The 22,114-nt window shown below is 39.3% G+C and overlaps 1 protein-coding gene across 3 annotated transcripts in view; it reads right to left on the bottom strand.

The window, feature by feature from the left end:
• ABCC4 (ATP binding cassette subfamily C member 4) overlaps positions 1-22,114 on the bottom strand; it is a 149,464-nt gene that overhangs the window by 114,256 nt on the left and 13,094 nt on the right. For all 3 annotated transcript variants that reach the window (XM_035319247.1, XM_035319254.1, XM_035319259.1), the window contains 7 exons: positions 18,484-18,573; positions 17,877-18,040; positions 14,305-14,430; positions 11,310-11,559; positions 8,114-8,218; positions 2,013-2,102; positions 1,471-1,662 (listed from right to left, as the gene is read on the bottom strand). In XM_035319247.1, the coding sequence (XP_035175138.1) occupies positions 1,471-1,662; positions 2,013-2,102; positions 8,114-8,218; positions 11,310-11,559; positions 14,305-14,430; positions 17,877-18,040; positions 18,484-18,573 (1,017 nt within the window). The remainder of the gene's footprint in view (positions 1-1,470; positions 1,663-2,012; positions 2,103-8,113; positions 8,219-11,309; positions 11,560-14,304; positions 14,431-17,876; positions 18,041-18,483; positions 18,574-22,114) is intronic.

The raw sequence follows: 22,114 nt of genomic DNA, 5'->3' as shown, positions 1-22,114 counted from the left end.
CGAGATCTCATAATAGATGAAATATCAACAGTTAATTTATGACTTTGTACCTTCAGCAAAAGATAATTAAGAAAGTGGGAAAAATGGGTGAGATCTTAAAGTTCACTTTTTCAACAGGTTTGCCATAGGAAAGTGCAGTACTATTTTTAGTGTTGTATTGAATATCTGGTGGTGATTCAGACCACCCTAAAATAAAAATTATGAAGTATAGTAAAAATAACTCATTTACTGTTATAACAAAATGAGCTTTCACAATAAAACTGAAGTAACTTCTATCAGTAGATTATTTTTCACTGGCCAATTACATTAATTACTAAGAATTACATTAGTTATTAAATTACTAAGAATTACATTAGTTTTATTCTCATTACACTGTATCCAAGAGGAATAACCACACCATTCATTACACAAAATTGATTAATTTACGGGGCTTGGGACTATGAGTGAGAGAACAGAATTATACAGTGTTCCATGTTATACTACTGTATTTCCTCTTCAGTGGAAAAGTATAGAACTGTAAAAGTTTTATACTGAGCTACAAAACATATCCACAACTTCTATAAGATACATAAATTTGAAACAAAATTATGAAAGCAAATCTACCATCAAATGTGAAGTTTTTTTTTTTTTAATGCAGTTTGCTGTCCATTGAAGTCACTAAAACCTTAAGTTTAGACAACAGCCTATGACTGAATATCAGTAGAAGATATTAAAACTCTACCATGTGTAAAAACCTTGCAAAAAAATTCATCACAGTAACCATCTGCTTTTCACCTGTGTTGCTGCTGACAGGAATATTATAACATGCTGCATAAAACCCTTTTAGCTGCCAAGCAAAATGTCTGTTTCTTGACAAATCTGGCTTAATCCTCTTCTATATCTCATGTCACAAACTCCTTTACACGCAGACCTTTCAAAAATATTTTTCATAAAACTACTTGGGCTCAGCAAGTTCTCCAATACATAGCACTAAGGTTCTTTTGATAGCCGTTAGCAATGCATAATACACGATAAACATGATTCTTTAAAAAAGCATAAAGGGTATTTACAAAATGAAAGTCACAAATAGTGCTAGCTTCATCATTTGTTTTACCACATTTTGTTACATCTACACATGTATCAACCATGATATCAATGAATGGGGCTAAACATGATTATGAAATTAAATAATTGGGAGTAGCTTTTTCCAAATCTTTCGGAGCTTCGCATAAACCACATCCCCCTCTAGTGAACGTTTTAGGAATTACAAGAACGTGCTTACACGAGAATGTCCAAACTGAAGCACAAATCCTATCACTTAACAGAAATATATTTCCCATTATACTAATAAAAATCCATTCTATGTACTATATATTACAGCACATACCACTCGACAGCAAGAACACGAAGAACAATAAAGATTGAATAAAGATTGAATAAAAGAACAATAAAGATTGTGAAAACAGAACACACAGAGGAAAAAAAACATACCTTTTTAAGAGCACAGACTTTTAAAACTTTCTCGTATTTTTCTTTCTCATATTCCTTGTCAAAGAGTATATTACTTCTTACTGTACCAGAAAACACCCAAGGCTGCTGAGAAACGTAAGCGATTCTCCCAGTAACATTTATCAAACCTTTGTCTTTAGGCAGCTCACCAAGCACAGCACTTAAGAGTGAAGACTGGAAAAGATTAAAAAATAAAAAATGTGAAGTTTGATTGCACTGAAGACACCACAGAGACTGAGAAGTGTTTATTGGCATGACAGCCTACTTCACCCTGTCACTCAAGCTACTGTAATTGTATAAATGCACTAGTACCCTTTACGTTCTGTTTTAGAAATACACAGAACTGGTTAACTTTGAACCATCTCCTCCCCACTCACAGGTCATCTGTCCTTGAATGACAGTACCTCAATGTAAAGTGTATCATTATACACACAAAAAACCTTGACATTTTCAAGTCTGTGGACATGTTTTGACATGCGGACATGTCAAAAAACATACAGAATGGAGTAAACATCAAGACTTACTTTTCCAGCTCCTACAGGACCAATCACAGCCAGCAATTCCCCTCGTCTAACAGTAAATGAAAGTTGCTGAAGTGCTGGGCTTTCTAAACTCTGTGGATTTAAGAAAAAGTCACACTTACTCTGAAATACACATCAACAAAATAACTCTTTAGAAACAGGGAACAATGCACATAAATGACTCTAAATTAGCAACCCATACGACAAGATAAGTAATTGACAAAATTGTGTTCAGGGAATGGGGAACCTAAAGGCAGTAGCAGAAGCACTTCCTCCCAGCACACACCTCCAGGCTGCAGCTGGGACAGCAGCCTCATACCAGGAGGTCTCAGCTGGCCATCTCCACGGTATTCACGAACCTGGCCCTGCACATCCAGCTCCATCAAGCAGTCAGGCATATGTTGTAAGAGGGAGGGTTTTTGAAGATCTCTCACAGCCTGGGAAAGCTAGGTCTGTGCTTGCTCTCAAGGCTGCATCCAAAGTCAAAACAGAAAAGTACCATTTGCTTTGACACAGCTTCATCTCATGCATCTTGGAGGTCTCTGACAAACAACACTGGAGACTATTTGTGTGAAAATACATGACCTGGAATTCTTTGTTCGATAGTCCTTATTAATATGCCTACCCTTTACGTTACACCACTGATAAGAGTTTATTTCTCAACATATTTTGCACCTCTGCTACCAAGGTATAATTGTAAAAATCACAGAATCATGGAATGCTCTGTGCTAGAAGGGACCTTAAAGACCACCCAGTTCCAACCCCCTGCCATGGGCAAGGACACCTCCCACCAGACCAGGCTGCCCAAGGCCCCATCCAGCCTGGCCTTGAACACCTCCAGGGATGGGGCATCCACAGCTTCTCTGGGCAGCCTGTGCCAGGGCCTCACTGCCCTCTGAGTAAAGAATTTATTCCTAGTATCTAGTCTAAATGTACCCTCCTTTAGTTTAAAACCATTACTCCTGTCCTATCACTACACGTCCTGACCAAGAGTCCCCCTCCAGCCTTCTTACAACTTCCCTTTAGGTACTGGGCAGCTGCTATAAAGTCTCCCCAGAGCCTTCACTTCTCCAGGCTGAACAGCCCCAACTCCCTCAGCCTGATTTCACAGGAGAGATGCTCCAGCCCTCTGACCATCCTCATGACCCTCCTCTGGACTTATTCTAATAGGTCCATGTCCTTCTTGTGCTGGGGACCCCAGAGGCAAACGCAGGGCTCCAGGAGGGGTCTCACAAGAGCAGAGCAGAGGGACAGAATCACCTCCCTCAACCTGCTGGAAACGCTGCTTTTGATGCAGCCCAGGTTGGCTTTCTGGGCTGCAAGCTCAGCTCATACTGAGTTTCTCATCAACCAACACCCTCAACTCCTTTTCCTGAGGGATGCTTTCAATCCACTCATCCATTACCCATTCTGTATTTGTGTTTGGGATTGCTCCCGGCCCAGATGCAGGACCTTGCACTTGGCCTTGTTGAACCTCATGAGGTTCACACAGGCACACCTCTCAAGCCTGTCCAGGTCCCTGTGGATGTTATCCCTTCCCTCCAGCTTATTGACCACACCACTCAGCTTAGTGTCATCAGCAAACCTGCTGAGGGCACACTCAATCCCTCTGTCCGGGACACCAACAAAGATGTTAAACAGTGGCAGCCCCCAGTACCGACTTCCGAGGAACACCACTTGTCACTAGTCTCCACCTGGTATCGAGCCATTGACCAGAGCCCTTTGAGTGTGACCATCCAGCCAATTCCTTATCCATTGAGTGATCCATCCTTCTAATTCGTGTCTCTTCAACTTAGAAACAAGGATGTCATGTGGGACAGTGTAAAATGCTTTGCACAAGTCCAGGTAGATGACATCAGTTGCTCTTCCCCTATCCACCAATGCTGAAACCCCGTCACAGAAGGCCACCAAATCTGTGAAGCGGTTTGCCCTTAGCAAAACCATGTTGGGTGCCACCAATCACCTCTTTGTTTTCTATGTGCCTTAGCGGAGTTTCATCAGCTACGAGTGCCAAGGCTCCATGATCTTGCTGAGCACAGAGGTGAGACTGACAGGCCTGTAGTTCCCTGGGCATCCCTTTTCAAAAACAGGGGTTATGTTTCCCCTCTTCCAGTCAGTGGGAACTTCACTGGACTGCTATGACTTCTCAAATATGATGGACAGGGGCTTAGCAACTTCATCCACCAGTTTCCTACAGACCCGCACTTGCATCTCATCAGGTCCCATGGACTTGTGCACCTTCAGGTTCCTTAGCTGCTCTTGAACCTAATCTCCTACAGTGGGTGCTTCATCATTCTTCCAGTCCCTATCTTTGCCTTCTGCAACTTAGGCGGTGTAACTAGAGCACTTGCTGGTGAAGACTGAGGCAAAGTTGTTGTTGAATACCTCAGCCTTCTCTGTCCCTGCCCTCCCTTTAATCCTGGCCCATAAATTCTGTCAGCTCCTCACCCACCCCCAGGTGGAGCTCCATGCAGCTGGTCATTGACACAGCCAGTGGCACCCCCTCCTCATCCTCTCTATTTCTTACGAAAAGGAAGGATCCTCACGTCTTTAATAGCTATTCTAAACCACATAGGTAAGGGTCTGGCACAGGTCCCTCTCATTAAAGCAAAAATCCCTTGTAACAGGATCTGCCCTTACATGCATCTGAGGCTGCCCTAAGTGTGACTGACACTAAAATGCAAACAGTAAAATACTAGCATTAAAAAAAAAAAAAAAAAAAAAAAAGAGCTGGGTATTGCTAGTATTTCTATTAAATGACCACACTAAAACCCAGCCCTAAAATCCAGCAGAGAAGTACAACAGAGAAAATCTAGTGCCCCTCCGAACTATTCACAGGCTGCTTAAAATCTCCAGGTACCCTCCGAACTGCAGGAGGCTGAAAAGGCTGTCACCTGTCCCTGCAAGGAAGCTGCCCTGTGACCCAGTTCTGGGACGGCCGAGAGGGGAAGCTTGCAACTAGCTGTTTCAAAAGATCTGGGAGCAACGCGGGTGCAGTATCCATCCCACCTGTGACAGCTGGGAGAGCTGGACTAACACACATGTGCCTCCTCAGGCCGGGAGAAATGCTTGGTGAAGCAGGAAGGTCCTCAAGGCACAACGACACACATCCCATCACAGCTGCCACCTCTCTGTATGAAATCAGAGTCACGCTGCAAGAACCCAAACTTGTGCACGCTGTGCCACCGCGCATACCTACTGCTGTTGCTGCTGTTATCCATGCCCACGAGGTGGCAGCAACAGGGATCTTTTTTTTTTCTCCACGCTGCCCATCAGCATTTTACCATGAATGTGCCTTCTCAGCCTAGAATGCACGCACGGTTCAGGTACTGAACTGGAGGTAAGGTCAGGAGAACGCCACTAGCTTGTGGCAGCCGATGCATTTTTCTAATGCAAGGTTTGTAGGATGAGGAATTATCTTTTAATAATTTGATCTGAAAACTCGATTTTACTTAGAAGAAAGTACTTAGAAAACTAAATAAGCTTTTCCACACACCCCTCCACAGCCCCTCTTCAGACCTCTTGATGTTGTGTTTCTGTAGTCACAAGAGAGCAAGGGGACTTCCACCCATGCAAGGTTTTCAAAACAAAATACTGTAAGAACCTAAGAGTACTGTTAGAAATTTTTTTAAGAAGTTCTTAAATTATTACCCAATTATTATATATTAAATCAGTACTGTAAGATGTCACAGTCCCTAAAGAAAAGCAGTAACGCAAGCAAAAAGCATGGCCACATATATATACCTCATATATATACCTCAAGGGCATGGTATTTCTACAAAATAGCATTCCGCATAATTAAAGACAGTTTGTTCTATTTTTAGGCACTGAGGCACTTAAATTAGAGCACAGACTGTCTGTCACCTCCCTTCTGCTGCTGGTTCTTCTGGCCTAACCTTGCAGATGGGTTGTTCACGGGACTTGGCTGTCAGAAAACACTTCACATAGAAAAGGATTCATTGCTTTATCCCTGCGAACAGGCTCACCAGGGGGTCACACATCACGCGTTAACGCCAACACAAGGCAAGGAACAGGGGCACAGAGCGGGAGGGCAGAAAGATACAAGACTGATCCCTTCAGTGGCAGCAACTCCTTAGGTGAGCTTGGGCAGACCTCAAACCCTGCAGCCAAATGAAAGAAGTAATTCATCCCATTTAAGGGCTTCAGAGATGATGTATTACACAGAAGTACTATGCTGCTTAAGCTCCTCATTTAAGCAACTAAAATTACAAGGGATACATTTGGCCTCTGTTCAAATTCCTGAATTTTCAAGTTTTTCAGCTGACAGACTGTTCCGTAAACTAAAGGCACGTTAGGAAAAACCCCGTATCGAAGAATCCCCAGTTCCATGCTGCTATCAGAGTAGCCTGTGGAACTCAGATAAGACTTGCTTGAGTAAAACAAGAGTGTGACCATGAATTAATTGGTTTTATTTATCTTTTGATAAACTGTAATACACCATGTTAAGTTGTTTTCCTAAAAGTCTATCTAATAATCCCTTTTTTACTTCCAGTGATTTTGGATTTGTGGGTTGTTGTGGGATTTTTTGTTTTGTTTTGTTTTTCAAGTATCTATTTGGGCTCATGATCTTTAAAAATAAAATAAAATAAAAATATAATCCAGCTGTATGGTTGCTCTACAGAGATCCAAAGAGTCATGAGAAACCCAGTTACAGCAGCAGCAGGCTAAGCTGGTTATTTGACAAAGTATAGCATATTTTTATTACTCCTTTTATAACTTCCCTCTCACAGAACTTGACATCTTTTCAGTTAGCAACTCTGTAAAATTATTTTGTGTTATTGTAGAAGTATGTAAGAGAATTATTCTGAACTGCTCTTATAGTTCTGGGAGAACTATTCTTCTCCTTTGCACATTCCAATTAAATATCAAAATGCAAATTACATTGTTTTCTTTTTTTTTAAAAAAAAAGGAATCTAGTAGTTGCACTCATGCTACTCAACTTCACCTAATATAAATAACTCATGAAAAACCCAAAGGTGTTCTACGGACGTATTGTGCAACCATTTCCGATAGATTGTTAACAGTGGTATAATATTGGTCTGGGAGAAAACAAAGACTGAGAAGTACATTCCACCCTGCATCAGAATGCATTTGCTATTAAGTATTCCATGTCACTTAATTAAAAAGTTTGCTCAATGTCTCAGAAAGAATTCATGTCACAGAGAAGCTCTGAGAAAGTTAAACATAATAACATAGCAATTTAGTTTTGTAGCTGAGTAGTATCATAAGGTAGATCCTCACATATATGTTTGCACTTTATCTTCCTTGGGACACAGCACGTGTGAGGGGAAGAGGGTGTATAAGGGGAGATATGTGAGATGTCTTATTTGCATTACATTGATATGCAAAATTCATTTTTAGAGCTTCCAGCGTTTCTTATGGAGACTGAAGCTTCCCTTGTGCAAGGACACTGGCAGTTCATAATGACTCCAACAATCTATCACAAATTGCTGCTTCTTGTAACAATTGCATTTTTACAAACAGAATCAACACTCGCCTCTCTTAGAGAAAAGCATACATAATAGATTTATCACCTCCGTATTGCCCCTTTTCTAGGCATTTTGGCGGTTTTGGCATATTTTAAGAAAGAACAATTTGAAGCTGAACAATCTCAATTAAAATACACAGAGTAACAAATACTTGTAGATTCGTCCCTAAAGCTTTCAAATCCGTTACATGAAGTATAATATTGTACTGGTTCTACACTAGTGAACCGGTCAGCATTCAGTTCACAGGAAATAAACACAACAAAAAACATCATACACTAAGGCCTGCTGTACTGTGCTGTCTGCCCTTAATTCCAATTTAAACACCTAAGCTGCAGTACAATGCTGTTTAATGAGATGCTTTCCCATAGAAATGTACAGATTTTCACTTAGCATAAAATTCAAGAATAGCTACTTTTAAGATGCACTTGATATTGTTTTAAATCTATTCAACAGAGTTAGTTTACCATATTAAAAGGTTTCTCATGCACCGAAGATGGAATACAAAGCATCAGCACACCATACACAGACATACTGCTGTGTCGTCTTAAAATGCCTAGAGCACCAGTAAAGTCTTAACATTTAGTAGAAGTTTACCTTATCCCAATAGCAAGTCAAATCCTGAACATGAAGAATGACATTCTCGTTACTACCATGCAGCTGTGGCTTGAAGTGTGAGACCTCATCAAGTATCAGGAAGTTCTGCAATAAAAGAAAAGGTCAGGGTTCTGATGTGAAACTGGGAATGAGAAAGGAAGCCAAGCACACGTTTCTGTGAGCAGCATACAAAATGTTACTGATGAAAAAATAAACACACAGATCAAGGAATTCTGAAGCAATGCAAAACCCATTCAACCAATGCACATCTAACCGGCTAACTATCCTAGGGATCACCCAGAAGTGCAGATTTCATAGCATGACTGTACTGTGGAATTCTACCAGCAACCTGCTCAGTAACAAAAAAATCGTGAAGCTCACAGAACTTAAGAAAAGAAATTTTTTCACGGATAACAGTTATAAGCTTGAGACAAAAGACAGAACAATTCTAACACGATTTGAATCATCGACCATGAAGACCTGAAATAGGCCTCTGGCAGACAACATTTTGAGAGAAGACGAGTAGTTAACATGTACTGAACGGCCGGCAGACACGAGAGTAATGCTGCAGACTTCTGGAAGTCAGTAACTACAAGGAAACAGAACGAAGCTGACAAAGGGCATGAACAGCGCTGTAACCTGTTAGCAGGCACAAGGGACCTTGTTCAAAATTCAGCTGGTATCACTTAAGAGACCCATGAGTGGTCAAGCATTTTCATGCAGCAGTCTCCAAACTCAACGCACACCCACATCTCCACCAAATGGCAAAGCAAGTCTGAACTCTCTGGCCAGGAGAGCGTTGCTGAGCCCCGTTTTAGGTACGTGCAAATGGTACTTGTGAAAGAGAGGACTCGGGAGATGAAGGTGGTAGTCAGGGAAAGAAATTCCAGACATAGCCTACATCCGTAATGAAGCATGTGGCCTTTGAAGTGTGATTTGGATTTAGATGATGGATGAAACATCAGGGAGTTATTAGCAAGGAATCGGTCTCTTGTTTCAGCTTTTACCAGGAAATTCTCTTCTAGCAGTAATATTCATATCAGGTATAAATTCTAGCTAGCCATTTAATTCAAAAATGCTACAGTAACACGTATGGAAGGCTTCAAATAAAAATAGTACGTATCAAGAAAAAAATTATGTGGCTAACATTAGGAATTTAACATAGCAGGGGGTAGGGACAGAAATCAACACTAGAAATAAAATTTTCAAAAGCAGTAAAATAACTTAAATGTTAAACACTGTTTAAGTTCTCTTAAGACATTCTTCCATTCTTTTAGTATTGAATTGTCTACCATGCAGAGAAAAATAAAATTGCTAGCATCCACAGGATGCTGAGAAACAAACATTAGCTTGAGATAGGATTGTGTCCTTGAGAAAAAACAACTATCTTTTTTACCCAGATGAAATTTATCCTCTTTTCACAGTCTCTACCAAAATAACCCTCTGAAAAACAACTGCTCTCAGTTTGTTTCACAAGGGGACCTTGAGGCAATTGCTTCAGCCTGAAATAGTGGGTGAGCTTCAAGAGCAGATGCAGACGTTGCTGTGTAGCTAAGGTGAGGGGAGAAGACAGCTTAGAGGGAAAAAAAAAATAAATAGCATAATATTCTTCAGTTCCTATACATGTGTGCGTCAATGTGGAGGAAAGGCTACTGATTCCCCTCTGATTATGCTTCATTCTCACACAAAGCACGGTATCTCCTGCTTCCATGTCTCCATCTTAGCATATTTTAAGATCAGCACTGAAACCCCACTTGCTCTTGTTCAAGGGTTCAGAAATTCACCTTCTTAAAAAATACATTATTTTCAGTTTTGTGCAAATACACCTAGCCATCAGCTTTATATTTTTTCCCTACATTTTCTACTTTCTCTTTCTCTCTCTAATTCATAATCCTAAGTGCAGGGGAGCTGGAGCCAGCTGCTAGGAGCAAAATTTTGTGACCCCTAGGATATACTGGAAACTGAGACAGGAGAAAAAGGGAACAGCCTGCCGCTGCCTCTGCTCGAGAGCCATTCTCCTGTTCCTAAGGCATCTTTTTCAGCCTTCCATCCACGTCTCTCAACCTGCACAGCTTGAATGATCTTTTGAAAGAGCACTGCCCTGGAGCTGAACACAGGCTACATGAAAGTATTGAAAAGACAGCGTGCACCATCCAGCATCCCAAGCACTTCTCTCCCCTCCCGCAATTTAGTTTAAGCAGTAATAATAAATGTTACTGCCTACATTTCACTGTGGTGGTGATTTTCACACATTAGGCTTTTCTAATTCCATTTGCATCAACTTTTACAAACCGCTCCTCTGAAGAGCAGAGATTGCCTGTTTAATACATGGGTTATGTGTGGGCTTAGTAGAATTAGAAATTTATCAACAACAAAAAACTTGATTATACTCACACACAGAGAAGAAAATAAAACAGGACATTTTTATGTACTTATATATGACATATATAAATGACATAGTGATACTCTGCAAAACCAGGTACAGCATTTCTGCTTACTCCATTCTAGACAAAATTATTATTATTTTTTTTTCCCAAAATTTAAGTTCTAAAATAGTAATTTTGTATTTCAATAGCTTGATGACTTGGGACTTCTTAAATCTTAAATCTTGCATTTAAATGTTTTACTCTTGTAGTTTATGCTGAAGTACAGCTACATATATCAAACATTACTGTTCTATTCAAAACTTCACACTAAACACAGAAAAAAAAAGACACCACAAATGAAGTCTTTCTGCCAAAAACAGCAGCATGTTCATCCTTTCTGAGCCTTCCCTCCAACATTGCAAGCAGTTACAGGACACCAGCTAGGACTCACACCTCCCCTCCACAGCTGAGAGGGCAGTGCAGTGCACATGGAATATGAATCCTGCATCTCCCACCTGCTGTTTTTGCCATTCATATTGCCTGACTGAAGACTCCCAATTCCACCATCTTTGCACATGTGATCCTCTTACCTCAAAAACATCTACAATGCCCCATTGCACTTACTTTTCCCCTACATTTCACCTTGCTCTAGAGCACATTTCATGGGTTTTTGCACGTTTACAGAGCAACACATTCAGTTTCAAAAGAGGTTATTTCAGTAAAAATCTGAAACTCTGCAAAACTAAAATAAAGCTGCGTTGTCTGGTGATGATAAAACATTGTTAGAATAAGAGAATAAATCCACAGCCCAACCAAACCAACAACCATACCTTGATTCGTCGTATGCTAACCACCGCCTCGGATACTCTCTCAACAGCCGCAGGGAAGAACAGAGTTACTGTCAGCCTCACTGCACCATACAGGGACACTGCTACAAACACCCGGCTTGCAGAGATAACGTTGCCAAGTAGTACATACGCCATGAAAGTCATGAACACTGTTATTTTGCTTGCCACAAAGAAAGAGGCTAAGTTCAATCCTCGAAGGTAGGAGCTTTTCATAACCATGGCAATCTCCTTCCTAAAAAATGCAAAATACAAACATTCGCATCAATCCTTCTCATCACAGATGCCCTCGACAATACGATGAGGGAGATCCCACTCCCAGGATTACACTTTTATGTCCTTTCTTCCCCTTGCACCATCCCAACTTGCATGTGAAGAACTGTACTCAAAAGTAACTGTAAAGAAAGCATAGCACATGGCAAATAATAAACGATAATTTAAAAGGCATAGGAATTGAGGAAAACAAAAATTTAAGATATTAAGTATCTTGATAGCTCCTAGTAAAAAAGTATTCTTCAGGGACAGAAAAACAAAATACTCTCTTTTCCTGTTTTGGTCAAACGAGCATTTTAATTCCAATTCTAACCTTTAGACTCTTTCTAGATGGTGTACAAGAGCAACGAGGAAAAAACTTCTGTGTAACAGCCAAGCATCCAGCAGTTCCTTATCCTTCCAATGTAAAAATCCAATAAAAAACAAACTCTTGCTAACATGAATACATACTCTGCAACCAGAAGAACAGGACAACTTCCAGAACATTAGGTGTTCACCTGTGGCCCGAGCATTTACCCCTACGCAGTTGCTGTTCTTCAAGCTGGATCACAGGATTTGCAGTATTTCCTTTCATCTCAGCCTAAATCCTTCCTGATTTGGACCCCGCGCCTGGCTTCCACTGCTCTGGGAGTTCTGGTTCATAATTCAGAAAATACTGGTCTATTCTCCCAACCATTTCCTCAGCTAACTAGTACCTGATGTAGGGCAAGACACAGAAGACCCCCTGCAGCAACCAATAAAGCTGCTGCTGCATATGTTTTCTATTTCCACTTTAGTTAAACTCTAGTTTCCCCTTCTATATGACTCAAGTCCAATCCTCAAGATATTACTGCACTACCTACGCTGCAGCTGCCTTCAGGTTTAAATTCTTATTAAAATAATAGGTTTTCTTTATCAAGAGAGCCATAACAACTTGCTCCTTCCCCATAGAGTCTGATTTTACCTGAGGTGACACAGAATTTTACTAAAAAAAAATAATAATCCTATTTTCTCTTCCCAAATATTCTGTCAATTCTTAGGGAAAATCTTAATCATTTTGATTACCTTCCACTTGGAACTACATACAAAGATTAGAAAGTCAAATTATGATTATACCACTTGAAGTACTGTCAGTTCTCACTTAGGGAGAGAAGGATGCATGAGGTACTACTAGAAAACTAGTTAAGCAACTTTCACACTGTACTTGCCAAATTGGCTGAATTGACAGACTTTCAAAGGATTTCAAAGACATTTTTTCAGCTTAAGGGCTCACAATCTCTGATCTCTTCCAGAGTACAGTGAAAGAACATTTGTATGTGAACTATTTGAATTGGGTCTAATTCAATTACTTCTACAATCCTGGATGAAACTCTTTTCCCACTCTCTAATAGTCCTTAATAACCCTCTCGCTATCTGTGGGTAATCACCGAGTCCTTTGTGCTATTCCCTGTAAGTATCAGATAATTACAGCCCACCCGTAGGCTGTATATGATATACTACACTGTCTTAGGCACCGAGTTGTATCAAAGGAAACTAATATGGACAGCCACAGGAAAAAAAAACAACAACTGAGGAGTTCAGGTGTCATCTTAACAACTACCAAGGGCCACTGTGGAAATACTGGGCAATAATCATGTGGATGAATTTAAGACTTCTAACAGTTTTCCACAGTGCACTGCAAGAAACAAAAGAGAGCTCAAGACGTGCTTTGGTAGAGCTCATTTCTCTCCGTCATTAAATAGGAAACCTCTAATCCTAATGAGACATTGACTGTCATAATGTGAATACTCCCACTGAGGTATCTTTCAATAAACAAATTTGGCTCCATGCAAGACAGGGAAGCCTTCAAGCAATCAAGAGTATTCACTCAGCACAGGATCCTATATACTGAAGAAGAAGAAAGAGCATTTTGTGCGTGGGAAGAAATGTCTCAGGGAACATGAGCAAGTCTGCAAACCTGCACATGTATGTGAAGGAAAAAAAAAATCAATTTTAAAAATGGAACTCCAAATAAGTTAATAATAAATAAATGAAATTTATTTATGAATATTAGAATCTATGGCATGATAGCAACTTGTATGTCAGAGACAGATGTAACATGAAAATTAAGTGATAGGAAATACACATCTGAACTCCTGTCAAATAAAAGAATAAGTAGTGTTGAAAAACAAGTTTACGGGTAGCTTTTATCCAGATTCTGACAGACCTCTAAAATGAAATGACTCCAGAGTCAGTTGGCCTTGCCAGTTGAACAACTAGAGAATTTCTGAGCTGCTTTCATTCTGCCCTCCTCCCTTTCCAGATGATTTGAGCATTACTTCAAAACGCAGAAAGTGGAGTAGTATCTGAGGATGCTACTCATTTAGCATCGAAAGTGAGATTCCACTTATTTCTCAGAAGAGAGAAGTCTGTTTATTGATTCCCTTCCATTAGTTTAGAGGACTGTGATGATCTTCAACTACAACTATTTTATTTATCAGTTGCTGTTCTTAAACACAAATGTAAGAGGAAACATTAAAAAAATACATTTTATAAATATCAAATGATTTTTTCTTCTTCTGTCCCTTTAGGATGTATTTTAATTCCTTCACTCTTGCTAGAGAAAGTTTAAAAGGCCAAAAAAGTTCAAGGAAACTTTGCTCCACAGCACAGAATAATGCATTTACTGGCATGTAAAAAATGTAAACAGACATAGATCATATACCAAGCTGTATTTTTCCAGGATTACCTTCTCAAACCACTCACAAGTTCCGCAAATGATTTTTCCCAAGCATACATCTTTATTATCTTCATGCCACTTATGACTTCATTCATGGTTCTAATCCTGACATCTGTAAATGCAGCTGTCTTACTTCTGTAAATAGCAGAAAGCAAAAACTATCAGATTCTCAAAAAAAGAGACACTATTTATAATCACATAATACACTCATATTTGATTTTTTTGCTCTTAATTCTAGAGGGTTCACATAACCACAATTCCATTAAAGAACCTTCCTAAAACAGTATCTTACAGATGGCACGCAGCAGACAGATTTAATATGTCTATCAGTATTCCTGGCATTCTCTATCCTCAGGGAACTGTCAGTTGATTCAATGTTCAGAATCCTATGTTGGTTTGCAGCAACACATGGTATTCCTTGAACAACGTATTTTTGTATTACAAAACACAATAATAAAACTGCCAAATACTAAATTTAGAACTAAATTAAAAATTGAAAAAGTATATTTTTTTAAATATTGTCATTTTCAAATTTCAAACATTCTCAAAAGGCTATCTTGATTCAGTTAAAGAAATTGGCCTTGGCTTGTGTCTTTTTAAGGTTAATTCTGCTTGAAGTAAAGACTACTTAGTAAGAGAGCATGAGCTATAATTTAGGAGAAACAAAAACCTATCTGGATTTGTTAAGTAAAGAAATAGTATTTAAGTGTTAATTGTAAGTAATGCTGAATTCAATATATCTATTTTAATCTCACATTATGTCTGCACCGATAAATAAACTAGAACATATATATGAATAACAAAGTTGCAGTATTAATTAGGAAAAAGCATTGAAAGTTAGAAGCCGTGTAATAAATGCATAAACCATGCTAATAAACCATATTACAATTCTGAATTCATTCACGTAGATAAATATACTTAGCACATAATGAGCTATCATAAGCTTTTTTTTAAATAAAACTCATTTTCTTCTGCTATATTATTTATATCTAATGAAACTTGGAGACCATATTAAAAAAGAAAAAATTAAAAAGCTCTTTAGAAAGGCTTGCTTGGTTTTGTCAGTTTAATTTGTCCCCCATAATGTTTCTCTGGTGTTCTGGAAAAGATAGTCACATTCAAAGCACATCAGGAGAAAGTTTAAGATGATAAGCAGTCACCTGAAATTCTACCTTCTCAGCACCACTGATCTACAAATGTTGGGATGGCTAAATCAAAATATTAAGAAATATTTGTATAAGAAAACTGATAAGAAGTAATGCAAATTAGTCCTAATATAAGGCGTCTTGCTATGACTGAGGAAGATCAGTTACCCTAACCCAACCTTACTGGCATGGAACTAGAGTATCTTTTCTAAGTTCTTTTTCTCCTCTTCTGATCATGTCTGACATGACTGTTCCACGTATTTTTCCTTAAAAAAATTAAAGAGCTCTAAATGAGAACATTACAATTGCATGGCAAAGCACTGAAAGAGTTGAGTTCTTCTGAATACATAAAAATGTGTCTTCAATCCAATACTCGAACTATTTCTCAAATAATATAGCATGTCATGTGTATTTTGTACAACATCTAGTACTTGTGGAGGTAAAAGGAATACTGATACGGGATATTGGATCTATTTCTACAAACTCCTACAGCTAATGGAAGAAGCATCTGTATCGCAAACTGGTGTGGACATGTGTTTATAATACTAGGTCACAAGTGCACTGCTGAGTAACAGCACAAATTAGCTGCCATGCTGAGTGTGCCTGGATTTTAGCAAAAGCTTTAATCCTTAAATCGCTTCTTCGTAGAGTGATTTCTTAAATCCATGCAGATTCCCAGCAATCGTCATGTGAACATACAAATCATTACAAAGCTGGAATCCATTTCAGTTTTTCCATTAACTCCTCCCGCTCACTGGGCATTTGTATTTCAGAAAAGATACAGAGATCTGTGCACACATATGCAAGCAAATGCATACCCAGTTAACAAATTATTTCCCTTGCTCTGCATCCAATAAAGTGGCTGTAAATAAATGGGGAAAATCCCAAAGGATGTTACATTGCCACTGGCTAACTTTTAGAATACATACCTTAGAGAAGAGATTTTTGCCACTTGTTGTTTGACCCTGGGCAAGTCCCTTAATCTCTCTGTGCCTCAGTTTCCCATCTGTAAAATGGGGATAATAATGCTTACCACTTTGGAAGAGCACTTTGAACACCACTGATAAGGCACTATTTAGGTGCTAAGTATTTTAATTGTTGACATTAAAATTAAAAAAACAAACCAAAACAAAAAAAAGTGAAGTAGCTTTATACATATGCATGCACAGCACATATACAGTGAAAATGCATATGTAAGAATATACTGAAAGTGTTCTACAAACAGGTTTTATCATAAAAAATAAGAATTTGATGGAGAACACCGAATGACTCATTATTTGAGAAACAGCATGTGAGCATAATAATTGAAGACAGTGATTATGAGCAGGGGGAAATCTGTGAGTTGGTCTAACTTTGTAATTCTCAGTTCTCTCTTCATACCTAGCCATGCAATGGCAATGCCAGTCTTAATACTTCTGGAAAACCTGTCTTAAAATACAACTTGAAAACAAACAAAGAATCAAACAAAAAAAAACTTATAGTAACTCACTGAAAGTTTTACTTATCTGAAGAACTGGAAGAAACCCACTCACCCTGAACAGAAAAGCAACAAAGATGCATAAAACTACAAAGCATATGAGTACCCTGTAAATAAACGTAAAAGTATTTCCATTCAGATGCAAAAGGCTTTTCTAAAGTCAGGATGCAAGTAGAACATGATTAATTATACAAGAGAAGGAAATTTGGGAAGCCAGAACATTGAAGATAACTCAGGTTGGAACATTGAATTAAGTCATTTTTTAAGGGGAAGTTACAGAAAAATAAATTAAATTTTTCTGACAATGGAAAACTACTGCAGACTCTTTTTATATATACCGACAATCTAGAACCTTATAGCTAGAAACCTCATAGCTGGCATCAAAAACATTGCCATAATTCTGTTCTTCCTTTCTCTCAGTTCCTTCTCCTTTTTCTTCTCTGCATCTTTGTCTTGGAGGAAAGAAAGCAAGACCTTTAAACACAAAACTTTCAGAGCTTTCCTCTGCAACTCCTGTATCATCCCAGTAAGTCAAACTTAAGGCAGGACTGACGTATTGCCTTTGTAGTAACCACTCCTTAAGCATCAGTGCAGGAAGGCAAAATTCAAGGAGCTAGGCAGTTCTATGCCAAAAATCTACAAGGTAGATGCTAAAAAGCTGCAAGGCAGCTACAGAAGTAGCCCAACTCTTTAATACACTGGATGGGTAACAAGTGCCAGGTATTTTCAGCATCTCTGGAGGAAAGTCCACTTCAAGTCCCTACACAGGGCTTCAGAACTTTCACATTAGTAACTCTATGAAAAACGCTGACAGAAATAAAGGCAAAGCACAAAACCTCACCAAATGGAAGCTGATCTCAGAGCAGTATGGTAACTCCATCTAGTCCTCTGCCAATCCAGTTGGTACATTTTCAAACCCAAGCCAGAAGATACCTACAATCCAACACATGCAACCTTACCTTAGGGAAGAAAAAAGCCTCCCGATGCAGGTTTGTATAGGAAGAAGAATAATCAGAACTGCCATTCCTGCGAGACATGATGGGCCTATTTCCATCCAGAGAAGCACTGTTACTGCCACAGCTTGAATTGGTCCAGCCCACAGGAAGTGCAGGAAAATTGTTACCTGGGCAAATACATAAGAAGCAAAAATCAGCTTTCAGTCTTAGCTAAAACATTAAATCCTAGTAACACGAAGCTGAGAAAGCACAATTGCCTGCAGCAGGTACTGAGGCATTCAGTCAGAAGACCTGGTGAAAACGTTAGGCCAGATTGACAGATCTGGTCTACATGGAAATCCCTAAACTCCAGAAAGAAAGCAAATTACCACATAGACCTTCTTGTATCTATGTGCACCAAATTTCTCTGAGCTCAGGAAAACAGCAGGAAAGTATTAAAAGGGCAAAAAGGAATGTTTTAAGTGAATATTTCTTTTCCTATGATATTTGAGAAACACCAAGAAGAAACGTTCATAAGAAACACTTTATCATCAGCTGTAGGCAAAAGCTCACACCCCACCCACAACTTCTTCAGCTTCAGCCCCTTGGAAAGATCTGTAAAAATTCTTACCTGATCAAATTTGTTCACGTCATTTGACAGAAGATTTACTATTTGGCCAGTGGTAGTTTTTGCCATAGCTACGTTACTGAGACGCAGTGCCTAAAAAATTCAAAACAGTCTCAAATTGTCACAGCTTATACAGCACAGCACACTGATACTTAGAAGACTCAGTACACAAATAGAACTCTGGGGCAAAAGGTTTTGCCTGAGAGAATCTGGGCACTATTGAAAACCTTAGATAATGTGTTGGTTTGGTTAACAATCTGAATAAAGTCCATATAAAAAAGCCTAGACAACGACTTCAAGAACTCAAATGCCATAAAACCACTATCTTCACTTTCTCTGAAGTGATTAAAAGTGGGAAAATACCGACATAGCAAGTTATTAAAACTAAACAAAAGAGCTTGTAACTTTTCATTTTCATTGCTCTTCCACCCACATTATGAACAACAGCACAAAATTAGAACAGAAAACTCTACCTGAAGACCAAATTAAAATCAGGACAATGTTTGGTGAGACAAATAATTCTGTTTTAAATGAGATTCCTGACCACTCCTTAATAACACCGCAAGCTGTCTTCTGTCTTTGTAAATCAGTTAATGTCCCTTTACAAAGTGTAAGCATTTCCCTTGGTAATAGCTCTTGTAAAAGCCTAAAATTTCTGGATATATTACCTGAAGAACGAGTTATGAAAGGCCACAACAATAAATATCAAATAGTTTCATAGGTTGATAAATAGGTTGATCAGTAGAAAATAGTATATGATTATAACAATATCCCCAAAAAATCTTATCTATAAATATGCAGTCTGAGCATTTCTGCAGAGATCCAAACTGAGATAGCTCAAAGATGCAGATCACTGCTTCCGTCTACACCTGCTACTAAGAAAACACAGGTTTGCAGTACAGTGAAATAACAAATAAAATGTGCTTCACACATTCTTGGAACAGGAATAGTTCACTCCTCAAAAACATTTAGCTTTTTTTTTTGTGGCACACTGCTTCTTTCCCTTTCCACTACTCATGGCTTAAAATACGGCTTTGATCATGACACTTCCATATTCACTCTGAACACAAGGAGTACAACTGAAGATTAATTAAAGCTAACACTTTTTAGAAAAGCAGCTGTAAATTGAATTTACATTTTATTTTACGTTTGCCAATTTTCAGTCTTCAGCACAAAGACCTGCTTCATTTTCTTTCTGTAAATTTGACATACGATGTGTTTCCCAGCAAGCAACCTTTCTCAAAGACAACAAGTTTTAATTATATGAACTAATGAGAGGTGTTTGTACTCTTTATGTCTTAGTTTAAACTGTATTCTTTTTTTTCAGATGTAATTGTGCAGGACCAATTTCAATTTTTTAACCATTCTTTGCCTTCTGCGCTCCCATCTCAGTTGTTTTAATCTCTCCCTGCCACAAACTGTTCATTCAAGAGCACAGAAAAAAGGGAAAAAATGAACATACGAAAGAATACTGTAACTATTCAGTCAAATAACTCCTGACACTTTTCTGGTTGCTTCCTGTCTCAACTACCTCACGGCTTAAACTGCTTTAGTGTTTATTCTGAACCTAGAAGAACTTGCACAATTTCAGTCTTCAAAAAAGCAATCAGCCTTCAATACACAGTCTTTGGTTTTAAAACGTAAATTTGAGTCATGCAACAGATCCCATTTTCATCTCTTTCCATGTGCTACTACTGTTTCTTACTGATGACAAAGTATCTTGGAATTTGAATACAGGCTTTTTGCAAATAAGATTTTAACTTTCTAGGAAACAAAAAAGGATATAAGAGTTAAGAATTACTAGCATTTGAAACTCTGCATTAAGGATGCTCTCTCCTCCATCCTACTCATCTTTGCAAATCCAATATTCCATTTACTACAGCAGTTAATGGTCACCACAAAAGTGCTGGTAAATTAGCATCCAGAGTTCTTTAAAAAGCATAAAGAGAATGTATAACCTATCTATAAACCACAGATAATGAAGACAAGTGATTAGTACAGTTTATCAATGTTCTGCCCGACCTCAGCCTTCACCCTCAGGAGTAAACATTTATGAGATGAGGGGAGATTAATTTTTCATTTAATCACATCTCTCGAAATAAGGGTGCACGTTATGAACACTTCTTTTCCAAGCTTCTAGGCTTCTAAGCTAATATCAACACTGCAACGAACAACACCGCTATGTACGTATTTCATGAATTTCAAACTGTGTTGCGATAATCAGTTTAGTAAATTAATACCTTAGAGATATGTTTATGTACAAGAAAGCAGTGTGCCATGTTAGAGCTGAGTTCCCAGAGGATAATTTCCAAGGTATCAGAAGAGGGAGGAGAATAAATATGTGCATGAAAAACAATCACCACTCCCAGCGGGGCCGTTTTTACCCTCCCCACTTCACTGCTTTGCCCAAAAACTTCACAAGACCAACAGCAGCAGTCTAAGTGTTAGGTGGATGGCACCTGCGTTTAGTGGCTAAAATAACGTGGATTTTTTACATTCTAAGTAAGCTTTACACTCCTGATCCTTTACTTAAACTTCTCTGCTGAGGCAAGCACTGGACCCAGTAGTAGCTGGAAGACAGGACTTGTTCCCTTCCAGCATCCCAGCAGGGACTTCTTGCCTAGAAGTAAGTGGAGTCAGCCTCAGTGGCTTGGGTTCTGCCAGCAGCAGCTCCAGAAGAGGGAAGTGGACATTTAGAAATGGCTTGTGTGCTCCCCACAGCACACCAAGGCCAGCATTTCATCCTGGCTGTTGATCAACTCCTTCTCGTAGGGTAATATCCATAACTTCTGTTCCACTCAGCAGCCTCGGCCCCTCCTGTAGTCAAGGACAGCTTCTTGATCAGGGGACACAGGCAGGAAACTATACCACAGCTTCCTGAACACAAGTACTTTCTCATTCTTTACTGGCTTTAGTGCAGGAATGAGTGCTCCCACAGTGAAACCAGTGAAAGGTAATAACAAAGCTCTTCCCTGTCTTACTTCGGAATTATTCTTCCCCCATTTTTCCTTCTTTCTTCCCTCTCAGGTAAGAGAGACACTAACGGGACCCGTCTGTGCAGAAGCATCCCCTGCAGCCTGGAGGGGGCAGCAGCAGTACTGCATCTCACTGAACTGATCCCCAGCACCCAGAGAGGGAGAAATCCCCCTAACCTGCGAAGTGGGCAGTTCATAAGCTCTGCAGCACTGCAGAATATAAACGAATCACACCACTGATCACAAGGGGGAGAAGATCAAACAGTGAAGCAACTCCCTGGCAACTAAGTGTGCTAAAGCAGATGGTGACAGCCAAGCACGAAGACCTTCCTGGGGAAGACAACGGAGGGCTGAGTGATTGCCAGCAGAAAGCAGGCAGGACCCAGCACCTACAGGTCCTTCTGCTGTGGGCTGGCCACCTCCTGCTGCTCCAGCAATGGCAGGAGCTCTCTCCTGCAGCACAAGCAAGTGAAAATCACCAGTTCCTCCTAGGCTTTAGGGCTAGTGTAATTCACCACCTTCACTATGAGGACTGAAGTGGTCGTTCAGACAGGGTATTAACAAAGAAGGAGCAAAAAAAGCACATGGGTTTATTTAAGATCAATTTATACTCACACGTGTTACATTTCTACAAATGAGCAATTTCAGTGGAATTGCAG

The sequence above is a fragment of the Oxyura jamaicensis genome, chromosome 1, assembly GCF_011077185.1.
Source record: "Oxyura jamaicensis isolate SHBP4307 breed ruddy duck chromosome 1, BPBGC_Ojam_1.0, whole genome shotgun sequence".
Lineage (NCBI taxonomy): Eukaryota > Metazoa > Chordata > Aves > Anseriformes > Anatidae > Oxyura > Oxyura jamaicensis.
Note: the sequence above shows the minus strand (reverse complement) of the source record. Positions and strands in the feature narration are given on the sequence as shown.